The sequence below is a fragment of the Protobothrops mucrosquamatus genome, unplaced genomic scaffold, assembly GCF_001527695.2.
Source record: "Protobothrops mucrosquamatus isolate PMUCROS unplaced genomic scaffold, P.Mucros_1.0 scaffold960, whole genome shotgun sequence".
In the NCBI taxonomy this organism is placed as follows: domain Eukaryota; kingdom Metazoa; phylum Chordata; class Lepidosauria; order Squamata; family Viperidae; genus Protobothrops; species Protobothrops mucrosquamatus.
Genome location: NW_015387204.1, coordinates 607152 through 620616, shown reverse-complemented (window position 1 = coordinate 620616; position 13465 = coordinate 607152). Strand labels below are relative to the sequence as shown.

General features: G+C 38.3%; 1 protein-coding gene across 1 annotated transcript in view; it reads right to left on the bottom strand.

Annotated features, from left to right (window-relative positions):
* DAAM2 (dishevelled associated activator of morphogenesis 2) overlaps positions 1-13465 on the bottom strand; it is a 124509-nt gene that overhangs the window by 88515 nt on the left and 22529 nt on the right. The window contains exon 2 of the mRNA XM_015819626.1: positions 9954-10043. Coding sequence (XP_015675112.1) covers positions 9954-10043 — 90 coding nt within the window. The remainder of the gene's footprint in view (positions 1-9953; positions 10044-13465) is intronic.

Here is a 13465-nt window from a genome sequence, read left to right as displayed (position 1 = left end):
TGCCCCCCACTCCTAACCCACCGAGACGCCGCAGCATGATACCGTGGTCTACAGTATCAAAAGCCGCTGAGAGGTCCAAAAGAACAAGGACAGAGGAATAGCCTCTGTCCCGGGCCCTCCAGAGATCATTGACCAACGCGACCAATGCCGTTTCCGTGCTGTGTCCCGGCCTGAAGCCCGACTGGTATGGGTCTAGATATCTGAGCATACATGTGCATACAAATATCTAGTCCAATTCCTGTATTACCTGATCACAATTTCTGTTTCAAATAAATGAATATACAAGACTGCCTAAGTGCCTCTTTAATGTGCTTTTTAATTGGGCTCTACCTATAAGCTAAATTTGCCCAGCCCTTTAGATGTGGAAAAAGCTAAAATCTGGGTGCATTGTGTGAAATTTGAAGACCAAGGTCAAATTTTCTTAAACCCAAGTATTTACAGAGACCTCAGACTGTGATTTAAATAAACTGTGTAATTGCAGTGTTTAAAACAGGCTTAAATGTTACAATAACTATATTGGGTGCAGACTGTTATGCAGGTTTCTGGATAAAATCCCACTGTAGGAAAGTTTAAACGATTGCAAGCTTAGATTGTCTATTTAAAATTGAAAAGCTTTTTCATACTAGCAGGCAAGAAGCAGATAAGCACCCCTTCAAATATTACACAAGAATCACATCAAGCTGAATGCATCTTAGAGCAGTTGAATGCTTCAGAATAGGCATTTTTTCTGTAACTCCAAAACACACAGATAAGCATACATACTATATACTCTAATCTTTCATAAATTCAGTTACATGTAGGATTCTGAAAAATATGGCCTATTCCAGGCTTAAAGATACATCTATTTAAATTCTTGAGTATTTTGTACACACATGGTTTCCTGTGCCAAAAACAATTGCAGCATAATACAGAAATTCCTCTAGAGGTTCATCCCTACACTTTCTCTCATAATCAATAGTTTATGTGAGCAATCTTCATAGAGTAAAGAAGACACTTAAAGGCAAAGAGAATATTTTTGACAGCTGTTTAATACCTGTGGCTTATGTTAGGCACACTGGACTTCTAGCCCAGGAAGATTTGGGATTGTTTTAGTAATAATATAAACTTGATATTTACATAGGAATTTAATTTATGTATATTTCAACTATGTGAATGCATTTTATTCCAATATCTTTATTTCTTAAAACGTGTTTATGAAATTGAGAGCAATAAGATTGAAAATGCAATCACATTAATTCTTTTCATCCCTTCAATTTATATTCCACTTATTTTTATTCTTTACATACAGCATTTATATAGTTCTCTAAGTCATACATCTTCTACTTATTCAGAAGTTCCATAATGGAGAAGAATATTCCAGCTAAATCTTCCATCATGTGGAGAAGAAAGTTGACCTTGAATTAATATCTCAATTTTTCTTTTTCAGAACATACGGTTTTTGTGTATTTGTTTACAAGTGGCAAAGTAATAAGCCATTTTGCATAGTTTATTCACAGATATATGGAACTACATAGTGAAAAAGAAAGTAGGCAGAGAGGGAGGCAGACTTTAGAGATGAGTAAGCAGCCACTTCCTGTTGGCATCCCTGCTTGAAGTCTTTTTCTTTGGAACATCTCTAGCTGATGGAATCTTTGGCTACTCATTGCAGCACCTGGATTTTCATTCTAAGTCAGGACTTGCTTCATCTTGCCTGGTCCACTGTCTCATGTGATGAGGTTATACCTTGGCGGTCTTACCAGCAAAGTAGGCTACCTCTTTAGAATCACTTCAATCAATTAATCAGAATAGAGATGGAAGGGACCTTGGAGATCTTCTAGTCCAGCCCCCTGTGCAAGGAGAAGACCCTATACCATTTCAGACAAGTGACTGTTCAATTTCTTCTTAAAAATCTCTAGTGGTGAAGCTCCTACAACTTCTGATGGCAAGCTGTTCCACTGGTTAATTGTCCTCACTGTTATGAAGTTTCTCTTTAGTTCCAGTTGGCTTCTCTCCTTGATTAGTTTCTATCCGTTGTTTCTTGTCCTGCCTACAGGTGCTTTGGTAACTAAGTTGACCTCCTCTTTGTGGCAACCTCTAAAATTCTGGAATATTGCTATCATGTCATCCCTAGTCCTTCTTTTCTCTAGACTAGCCAAACCCAAATCCTGCAACCATATTTCATATGTTTTAGTCTCCAGGCCTTTAATCATCTTGCTCTTCTTCGCACTTTTTCCAAAGTTTCAACATCTTTTTTGTAATGTGGTGACCAAAACTATTCCAGGTGTGGTCTTACTAAGGCTTTATAAAGCAGTACTAATACTTAATATGATTTGGATTCTATGCCTCTGTTTATACAACCAAGGATTATATTGGCTGCTGACGCACACTGTTGGCTCATATTTAAGTGATTGTCTACTAGGACTCCAAGGTCCCTCTCACAGTTACTGTTTTTGAGCCAGATTTCACCTAATCTGTACTTGTATCTTTGGTTTTTCCTGCCTAAGTGTAAAATTTTGCTTTTCTTCACATTAAATTTCATGTTGTTGGATAGGGCCAATTGTTCAAGTCTGTCAAGATCTTTTTGGATCCTGAGCTTGTCTTCTAGGGTGATGGCTATTCCTGCCAGCTTAGTATCATCTGCAAATTTGATGAGTTCCCCTTCTATTCCCTCATCTAAGTCATTTATGAAGATATTGAAGAGTACTGGACCTAAGACAGAACCCTGCAGCAACTCACTGCTTACTTCCCTCTATGTAGTTGTAGTACCATTAAGGACGACTCATTGTGTGAGGTTTGTCAGCCATTTCCAAACCCATCTGATGGTGATGCTGTCTATCCCATTTTTTTAAAGCTTTCCAAGAAGTAGTTTGTGGTTTACTTTGTTGAATGCCTTGCTGAGTATACTTGTCTAAGTATACTATGTCCACAACATTTTGCTAGTCTCCCAATTTAGTCATTTTGTCAAAGAACGAAATAAGATTAGTTTGGTATGATCTGTTTTTAACAAACCCCTACTGGCTTTTAGTTATAACTTTCTTTCTAAATGTTCGCAGATCTGTTTTTTGATTATCTTTTCCAATATCTTCCCAGGTATTGATGCTAGGCTGATTGTTCTGTAGTTTCCTGGGTCTGTTTTTTTCTTTTTTGAAGATGAGAACCACATCAGCTCTTTTCCAATCCTCAGGTACTTTCCCAATGTTCCAGGATTTTTGTAAGATATGGTACAATAGTGCTGAGATAACATCTATCAGCTCCTTCGGAATTCTGGGATGTAAACCATCAGGTCCTGGTGATTTATATTCATCAAGATCAGATAGGTGTTCTCTAACCATTTTCTTGCTTATTTTAATTGTTCCCCAAGTACATGTTTGCATGGTTGCACAAATAGGTGGATATAAAGAGGATACAGATGATCATTGGAGAACAAAAATGAACTTCCTCCTCTTTGGCTTGAGTCTAAGGAATGTTCCTGGGAGAAAGAACAGCAGGAAATAACTTGAGAGTAAGCATAGAGTAATGGCCAGCTCTAGTCTAGTCAAGGAAGTTTGATGGCAGGGTAACAAGATTCTCTCTCTCTCTCTCTCTCTCTCTCGCTCTCTCTCTCTCTCTCTCTCTCTCACACACACACACACACACACACACACACTTAATTGGTTGCTGGTAAGACATCAATCATCCACAAAATCACCCAGAAAACTGGATATTTTCTTCTATGTATATGTTATTTTACAGTGCAGCATGCTAGTCTTGAGGGTAGGAAGATGAAGTAGCAATGATCTATAACAGCTCCATTTTGCTAATGAGATGCTCCATTTGCCCATCTACCAATTTTGGGGTACATGCTACTCCCAAAACAGTATAGAACTGTAAAATCCACCATATTGTCTACTAATACTGTATCCAGAGTTAAGCAAAGAAATTTCAGAAATGCCATGAGATTACCCAGACTCCTTGTCCAAAGAGATATCAATATTCACATAAACTTCTCTCATTCAGAAGTGCCTGAGGATCTTTGTCTATCATGGCAACCACCAACCTCCTTCAATTAGTTCCCTCTGTACATGCACCAGAACATATCTTAGGACTAGAGTTGGTAGTGGTGTTGATTAGCAAATATCTATGTAACTCCACTGTCAAGGACAGATTGATACTCTGCATGAACCTCTGCAATTCTGAGGAACCATTAAAATATCAACCCAAGCACCTGATAGATCAGAATGGTATTCTAAAACCCAGAAGCAGATTTTCTGTTTTCTCTATTGCTAATACTGTTAGAGGTCTGGCTGAAATACTATAGTCTGAAGAGGAAATACTACCATTTTAATCTTCTCCTCTCCTTTGCAGAAGCCAATCAAGCTCTTAATTTAACAGGGAAATGAGAGGAATGAATTAAAAGATATGATAGACAGTAGCCTGAGCAAAATTGGAGGTCATCTCATGGTGAAACAGACGAAGCACAAACCAATGGCCATTTGGAACAATATTTTCTGGTAATAGAAGCAGTGAGGAAAGCCCCTTTGTATCAATGCAGAACAAACTGCTTTTAAGGATTGTTTGACACCTCTTCCACCAGGATGCTCAGTGACTTATTCTGAACAAGTTACAGTGTTGATTGCAGGAGAAATTACCCCCCCCCCAAAAAAAAACCCACTGAAGGAAAATAATTTGTTCTCCTCACAACATACACCAGTTACACCAGTTACTCTAAGCATAAATATGGAGAATGCAAAGAGTATATGGCACCTTGCCTATTGGGCATTTTATGTGGTCACTTTGAAGCAATTATTAAATTATCCTTGTATCGGTCATATAAAATATTTGTTCTTTAGAACAGTTAAAAAAAATCATCTATAATTGCACTAAGAATGACACCAGAATGGCTGCTTCTGGTAGTAGCTGAAGGAACAGTATTATTTGAAGGGATTATATACTAAGCATACTCAAGGGAAGACAACGACTTTAATGTGAGAAGCAACTTTTTCTCAATGCTTCCAATATTATTAATTATTAATCTGCCTGACAGCAACAGGTTAAGCAACCTTTAACTTGATTTAACTGAGCATTTTTAAAAAATAAACTTTTCAGCTTTGAGACACTGAATTCAACCATGTCCAGAACCTATCCTTGAGGAAGCCTTCTCCAAAAAATCTACAATATGACCAAGAGAAATTGGTCATATTGTAGATTTTGGACATCTGTAAAGCTTCTTTCCTAAAAAATAAATAAATAAATAAAGGAAGGAAGGAAGAAATGAGGAAATTACAGATATTCATTGCCTTTCCCATGGTTAAAAAAAGAAAATAAATTCTTCAGGTTTAAAAAATAAACATATAATTTCAAGGGCCTGAACCTCAGTGACCTCCATTCTTAAGATAAATAAATGATGCAGCATTACATAACGGAAACTGTGAGTTAAGCTGAGAAAGTTGGAGAGAATAAGAGAAAAAGCAGAACTTTCATCCCTTCAGCTGTTCCCCAGGAAAGAGCTGACATGTCAGAGTTTTATCTAACAGTGGATATTCTCCACTGGAATGTTAGCACTTTAATGGAATTCTGTAGAGTTCAAACCATTTCCCCTTGATGTCATCAAGTACAGAGTGAAAAAATGATGAAAACCTTCTTAGAAAAATAAGAATATTCTTCTATCTGGTTATAAAAGGAGGTCAGGACAGTAGAGAAATGATGAGATGATGAGATGCAATTTAAGCATAATAACTATACATAAAATAACTTGAAAATTACAAAAGAGTCACAATGAGTTTTGAATTTTAGGATATCTGAACACTGGTACAAAAAAAATCATACAAAATAACACATTTAGTTCTGCCAACTAAATAACCTGCCTTATATTTCCAATAACCACCATCCCTATCAAGGTTTTCTCTTCTGCCTTGGATCTTCAGTTTTCAAACTTTTCTTTTCATGATCTTCCTCTTTGAGAAGGAAGAAAGACTTCTACATTTTTAAATGATTCCATTCTTTTTCTATCTTAGCTTTATGCCAAAGGAAACATACTAGAGAAAGTTCTTTGTTCTGTATCTACTCCTTCCCAACTAATGATTGGGGCAGGAGCTAATAGCATATGTAGAATACAGAACACAGAATAACAGGGTTGGGAGGGATAGAAATTTGATTTCTAGTCCAATTTCCTGCCTGTGCAAGATCCTATACCATTCTGGACTTTCTTTGGGCTTGATGGGATGGATACACATGATCATAGAAAGATAACAGAATAACAGAACAGAATAATAGAGTTGGAAGGGGTGCCAGAGGTCCTCCAGTTCAACCCTCCACCATAACAGGAAACCCTACAGTATACCATTTCAGACAAGTGGTTGTCCAATCTCTTCTTAAAAACCTCCAGTGTTGGAGCACTCACAACTTCTACAGGCAAGCCATTAATTGTTCTCACTGTCAGGAAATTTCTCCTTAGTTCTAGGTTGCTACTCTCCTTGATTGGTTTCCATCCATTGCTTCTTGTCCTGCCTTCAGGTGCTTTGGAGAATAGGCTGATCCTGTCTTCTTTGTGGCAGCTCTTCAAATATTGTAACACTGCTATCATGTCGTCCCTAGTCCTTCTTTTCACTGTGTCTTCTTACTTCCATGAAATGGTAATGTAGTGTTCACATAGCAAGTATTCTATTTATAGTGTGACGCAAGTCCACCTTAGAAGTCTTTTTCATAACATGATCACTATTAGCAGCATCAGTGTCCTATTCGAAAGCATGGACCAAGACACCTCTGAAAAGGATGAGACATCATGACATATGTTTCAACTGGAACAAAGTGACCTCCCTCCAAAAAATTGAAGGGCCATTATGGTGAAAAAATGATTGTACTCCTAAGTACACTAAATGGCCAGTCAAATGGAAGTATATAGTAACACAATTTGTTTACCTACCTGCTTTTTTACCTAAACTAAGCAATGGTTCTCTTGGTTCTAAAGATTTATTTGGAGGCATGTACGTACATCCAAACAGATTTTCCAATTTTAATAACTATTCAGTGTCTTTGACAAGTATTTGTGCAAACAGCAGAAAGAGACATTAAGTAGCACTCCTGCAAGCCAGAGGAGATACCAAAATAAAATAATTGATGAGGTGACCTTAAAAAAAGCAAGCCTGCTTATACAGTTAGGAAATACTCCGCAAGTCTAGAAGAAAGATAAAGAGGAGGACAGGCTGATTTCCTTTTTTTCAAAAGCCACAGATGAACATCTTTATAAGTTTCCAGATGAGAAGAACACTGAAAACATTTTTTTCTAAATCAATGAATGTTGTGAAAGTTCAAAGACTCTTAAAAATTAAAAAATCTCTATCCCCCACCACATCACAAGCTTGCAATTATACAGTTTGCACGGTGAATAACAATGGATATTGGAAAGCATAAACCTGACTGCGACAGATTATCATAGAATAGTAGCAGTCTTTTATATAGTCTTGAAATACACTTGTACAAAAGATTGATTCCCTGATAAATAAACTGAGAACAGAGAGTTAGAATACACTGCCAAAATCAAATAGAGTTACTGCTTAGGTATGTTTTAAGGTAACAAAGTTAAAGGCAAAATAATAAAGACATTATTCTAATGCATTGGATATACTGTACACATTTTGTGTGATACTATGCAAGTATAATGGGACACATGGCTCCTCTCACTCAGGGCATACAATCTGAAACAAAAAATTAAAAATCTCCAGCCACCCCTATTTCCCCACACCCATGCTGGGAGAACAGATGATGTGACCTTCCCTTGGTGCATTTTGTCTTTAAATGAGACCAGATGACAATTCGGTGAAGGTTTTCTTTTGAAAGTCTCCCTGGGAAAGGTATTTTAAAAAGAGATGCTGAAGAGAGTGAATACTCTGGGTTTTAAGTTACTCCTCATAGAAACAGTAGTATAGCTGTTTGCTAATACCTCAAGAATGGGATCAACAATGTTCCTGACCATTCTTCAAATCTCAGCAATATCACCAATCTTTGCAAGGCAGAGAAAGGCAACATTGTGCTGATATTTCAGTCTGAAGACTCATAAGTAATGGAAGGTCATCAGAGAGCCAAAGTTATTAAACTCACTAATCTGTCTCACAGAGGTGTTGGGCAAGGCAAGGTGCAATCTTGGGACATTCCTCTTCAGTACACTAATTTGTTTTCTTTCTTCAGAAAAAGGAAGAAAATATACTGGGGAAAAAGACAATTTTATTATATTGCCCAGTGTCTAGCTTGTTAGGACTAATGTTCTGATGAGATGTGGTCCAATGAAAGCAGTCAGACTGTGGTCTGCTCAAAATTAAGGCCAGCTGACAGAGTCAACAGCTTTCAATGGATCAGATATTTTCTGGATCTCCTGTTTCATATTGAAACTAATGAGAGTGAGCAAGCTTACATATTTCCCATGGGAAAGGTAAAAGTCCTTTCTTATTAAGAATAAATCAGGGCAGAAAGATGGAGTGTCATAACTTGAAATGAGATATTATTCACACATTACTTTTTACATTAAAGTTCAAGGGCTTGACTGCAAGACTTCCTAACGTTTGGATTCAAGATACCAGGATTCTTAGCTGTGTGAATTCAATATTAATGGGGGGAGAGGGGAGTAACTGTTATGTATAAATATGAAATAGTGGAGAATATCTGTAGCTCGGGTGTAGGATGAGGGTGAAGGTTCGTTTTTCGAGCTCGTGGATAGGTTTCCAAACATTTCATTACCAGGCTAGGTAACATCTTCAGTGGAGTTTAGGGGATGTCAGTAACAGTGTTCTTCTGTTTATAAGGGCTTTGGCTGGTCACTAGATCTTGTGATGGGACCCATCACAAGACTTACTGACCACACAAAGCCCTTATAAACAGAACACTGACACTGACATCCCCTAAACTCCACTGAAGATGTTACCTAGCCTGGTAACGAAATGTTCAGAAACCAACCCACAAGTTCAGGGAAACGAACCTTCATCCTCATGTATAAATATGTTTAAGTATTAACTATATTACACTTGCAATATAACTTCTTCAAGCAGAAGTATCTGACCAGAAGAAGATGGTATATGCTTCACCAGCTTTCAAATACTCTCATCATGAGTGTATCTTGTAGTTCAAAATCAACACAGAACAACTTAAAAATCATGACAATCACGGCTCTGGGTACCAGAAAGCTATTTTATTCCAATCACCTACTTCCAAAGTATCCTTTCATCACAGGACTGTCAGGCTTCACCCCACAGGCAACAATGAACTACTTAGGCAAGCTCACAAGAATTCCTAGAACTATAGATAAGTAATCGTTACTGAAAAAACGGGGACCTATAGCCAAGAATTTCAGCTATTTCTCTGATTCAAGTAACAAGATCCTTATATAGAAACAAATGTTCAAATCTTCTTTTGTTTCCCTTTCCTTCCCACCTCATATAGGAGACTATATTTTAGGTGAGTTGGACTGTCTGCATCTGTGCTTGGTTTGTCACATTTCTGTCGTGTTTTTTTTTTTTCGACTGACTATGTGAGAACTACTTCACAGGAGAATAAATTCCAAAAATCTAAAAAAACATCGCACTGGTAAATGTGCTTGGCTAGGAGTGAAGCAGCACTCTTGCTTTGCTAAAGTAAAAGAGGTGAAAACAGAGATGAGACCTTATACCCATGAGCTGTTTCAGAAATGTCCAGGAACTGCAGGAATATTACAACTGAGGTCATCTGTTGGGGCATTGTGAACATTTTGTAATAAATATCCGAACTAAATCTGCCCTTAAGATCATTTAAGAAATAAGTGGTGGATTGATTTTCCCAGCATCCTAAGTCCCTCCAAGTATACAGGGCGGGAAGGTAATCACATGTAGCTGAATATGCCCCAGTATAAACAATTGCATTAAGTACACAAAACTGAAAAAAAAATCAAAGAAAAAAACACACCATCACACAGTTCAATCCATACTTTAGATGCAATATTTATCGCATAATTAGAATCCAGTAAATATTACCTTCTTTTTGCTGCAATAAATCTGCCATTTCTTCTCTGGTGGGAGTGCAAACATCGCCTCTCTATTCTTATCTGTGAGATCCAATTCATCCTGGAAATGGCAAGTGAAAAATAATGTGTGAACAACAGCATTGTTGTATTTTTTTCAGCACTTTTTTCTGATCATTATCACCTCAGTTAAGTACCTAGAGGTTTGTAATTTTCTCAAATAATTGATATTGTAAAAATATCCTTTATATTCCAGTGCACTAAATAATATGTCCATTGTCGTCTTTTCATACATAGAACATGGGAAATCAATTTCCTTTCATCTAAAGAAAAAACAATTGTCGCAGGGTTCTATTAGCAGCCATACCAGAAAGCTCTTAAATAACCTTGTTAATTAGATCTTGGCACAGTTCATTTTTGTAAAGAGGAACGCAAGTTTTGAATAAAAGCCTCTGTGTGAATGTTCCCCCACATGCTTTTAACATTTCAAACATGCATTTGGCCCCAAAAGTTTGCCTTTCACAATCTATATTCAATATATAGAACCTGCAATGGCAGTTTCAGAGTTGATGAGGCTCTAGGACCGTGATGGCGAACCTATGGCACGCGTGCCACAGGTGGCATGCAGAGCCTTCTCTGTGGGCATGTGCGCCGTCACCCCAGTCCTAGGCCTTCAGCTGGGTTTTATAAAACCTTTTCGCTTTAGGCCTCCGCTGCCATGTGTGGAAAAAAAAAGTTCAATCAATCAATCAATTTCAACTTCTCATGAGAAGAAAAAAGATCTCGCAAAGTTGGAATTGATTGATTGAACTTTTTAGTCCCACCCAGTCTGCTGTTACCACCACAGCCACGCCCACCCAATGGGCCACACCCACCCAATGGGCCACGCCCACCCAGCACCCAATTATACATAAGTGGGTTTTGGGTTGCAGTTTGGGCACTCAGTCTCTAAAAGGTTTGCCATCACTGCTCTAGGATCTAGATCCCTTTGTGTTTGGTTTGCAAACAAGCAGAAAAAATACAAATTTAATAACTACACAGAGCTACCTCTCTCTACTGTAGAAGCAGCTTTAACTAGTATTTCCAATAGAAGAGAATATATGTTGCTCTGGGCTGAGTCGTGGAATCCTTGGTGCTCTCTGGGCTTGTTTGCTTGCAAATGTTTCATTACCCAACTACAGTAGGTGACACCATCCAAGAGACTGAAGGTAAAATTTGGTCACTGTTTATATACACAATAGTAGCTTGCTTGCAAGTGTTGGTGGGGGTGTAATTTCTTCTTTGGTAGTTTCTTGACTGAGATATTATTTTCTGCTCATTTGCCTGGTATAAATCCTATATTATCAGGGTGTTGGCTGCTGGACAGAATGTGTTTAGGTTTCCAAGTCTCTTCCAATAATATCCTCCTAAACACTGAAATACTGTAGGAGAATTATGTGCCAAATTTTATTTTTATGTAGCATCTGTTAACTGCTCTACTCTATCATACAGAAACTAAAAGCTGTACTATATAATAGGAAATGTTTATCACTAAAAAAAAACCCCTTAATTGTCCTTTTTTCATTTCACGTAAAGCATCTTAGTTTTTCTGGTTTTGGAAGGGGAAAGTTAAAAAAAGAAACTCTCTACTGAAAAAGAAACCAAAATTAAAGTGACTTCTGAGGTACTGAAATTAGCTTTATTCCAAATTTTAGACAATGCTTCTTTAAGACTTGGAACGCTTTTTGGAGTCAATAAGTTGTGAAAACAATGAACTAAAATTGCACACTGAGCTTGGTAGCAGCTGCTGACAGATTTAAAGGCCCATGGAGATTTCAGCTCCAGAAAGGTAAAAAAAGGAAAGACAAGGCTAAGTCATTGCCAAGAGCCCAAGATAAAAGAAGCCAGGGGTTTCCACTGTGTTGATGGTAGTGGAGGTGGCAGCAAAGATATTTCAGGTATATTTCCATAAATGTGTGGGAAGACTGTTAAGCCATGTGGAAATGGTTAGTGTGAGTCTTTTCCAAACAAGAGGGCAGCCAAGCAAGGCAAAGCATTTTATCTTTGCAATACAAAATTAGAAATGCTTGGGTCAGGAGTACATTCTTGGAGAGACAGAAAGAGAAGAGAGAAAGAAGCTGCACATCACAACTTCAAATGAAGAACCTAAGAAGAGGTCCAATGGGAAAAAGAAACACAGGAGCACTTATGCTTATGGTGTTGGGGAGACTAACTTTAGCAGAAGTCCTGCACAAATCCACAAGCACAAGCTGGGCCACCTCAGCAAAATTCTATAGCAAGGCACCATTGCTTGAGGGAGGGAACAAGCCGAGAACTTGTTTACTTGGCAATGATCAGCTAAATGGATAATATTCCCAAGTCATAAAGACGTCTAAGAAAGTGAGACATGGCTACGTCAATAGTTCAGCTAAGGCACATCAGCTGTAAGTTGAGAACTTTCATAATTGCCCAGCCTTTATGTAAGGGGTAGGGTAGAAATTGTAAGTGATTAGCCCACAAAGTATTAGTCCAACCATTCTTATCCTGCAGTTTCCAAGATAATTCTGTTGATGATTCAAACAAGCTCACTCTGCTAAAAAAAAACATTTGGGCTTAATTTAATGATTTACATAGAACTTGTCTAATACCTCATGTCTAAGCAAAGAAATGAAATTGGAGAAAAAAATATGTTGACCTTTTGTCATTTCATCATTTTTGGGAAATGAGAAAATCTTTAAAAAAGAGATGGTAACAAATGGCCTCGGTATTCAAGATTTAAAGTTTAACTGATGCTGCCTTTGTAGTTATTACCAAGGCTGTTGTTGCCTCAACAGATGGCAGTGAGTGCCTGGCTGGTCTTGATGGGTCTCAGAAGCTAAGCAGGATGAGGCTTAGTAAGGACTTGGATGGGAGACTTTCAGGAAATACTAGGACTGCAAGTGGTCCAGGAAATAAAAATGTATGATATAATAAGAGAATAGTAAACTCTTTCTGTATCGCTACTACAAAAACTGCTAGGATGTGTCCATAAAGCCTTCAGGAATTGAACTTGAAGAATATTTATTATTGATTCACTCAGCTATCAAACTACCCATCTCACAAAACATACTGTTACATTTGGTTATGCATGATTTTGTATAATTTTTGTATAAATTTGTTCAACTTTGTGCTGATTTGCAAGTTAGTTTAAGCCAGGGGTGTCAAACTGCCTGCCCGTGGGCCAGAAGCATCATCCGGAAGCCGCACCCACCCCATTGCCGGCAATGGCAAAACCGTCCCGATACATTGCATGACGTCACATGACGTCGCGAGTTTGACATGTCTGGTTTAAGCAGCACATACTGAAACATCCGGAGGCTCCAGCTGGTCCAGAATGCGGCCGCGCGGGCGGTGTTGGGAGCGACACGTCGCTCCCATGTAACGCCGCTGCTGCGCGAGCTGCACTGGTTGCCAGTGGCCTTCCGGGTACGCTTTAAGGTGCTAGTCACCACCTTTAAAGCGCTCCATGGCATCGGTCCTGGCTACCTCCGAGACCGCCTTCTGCCG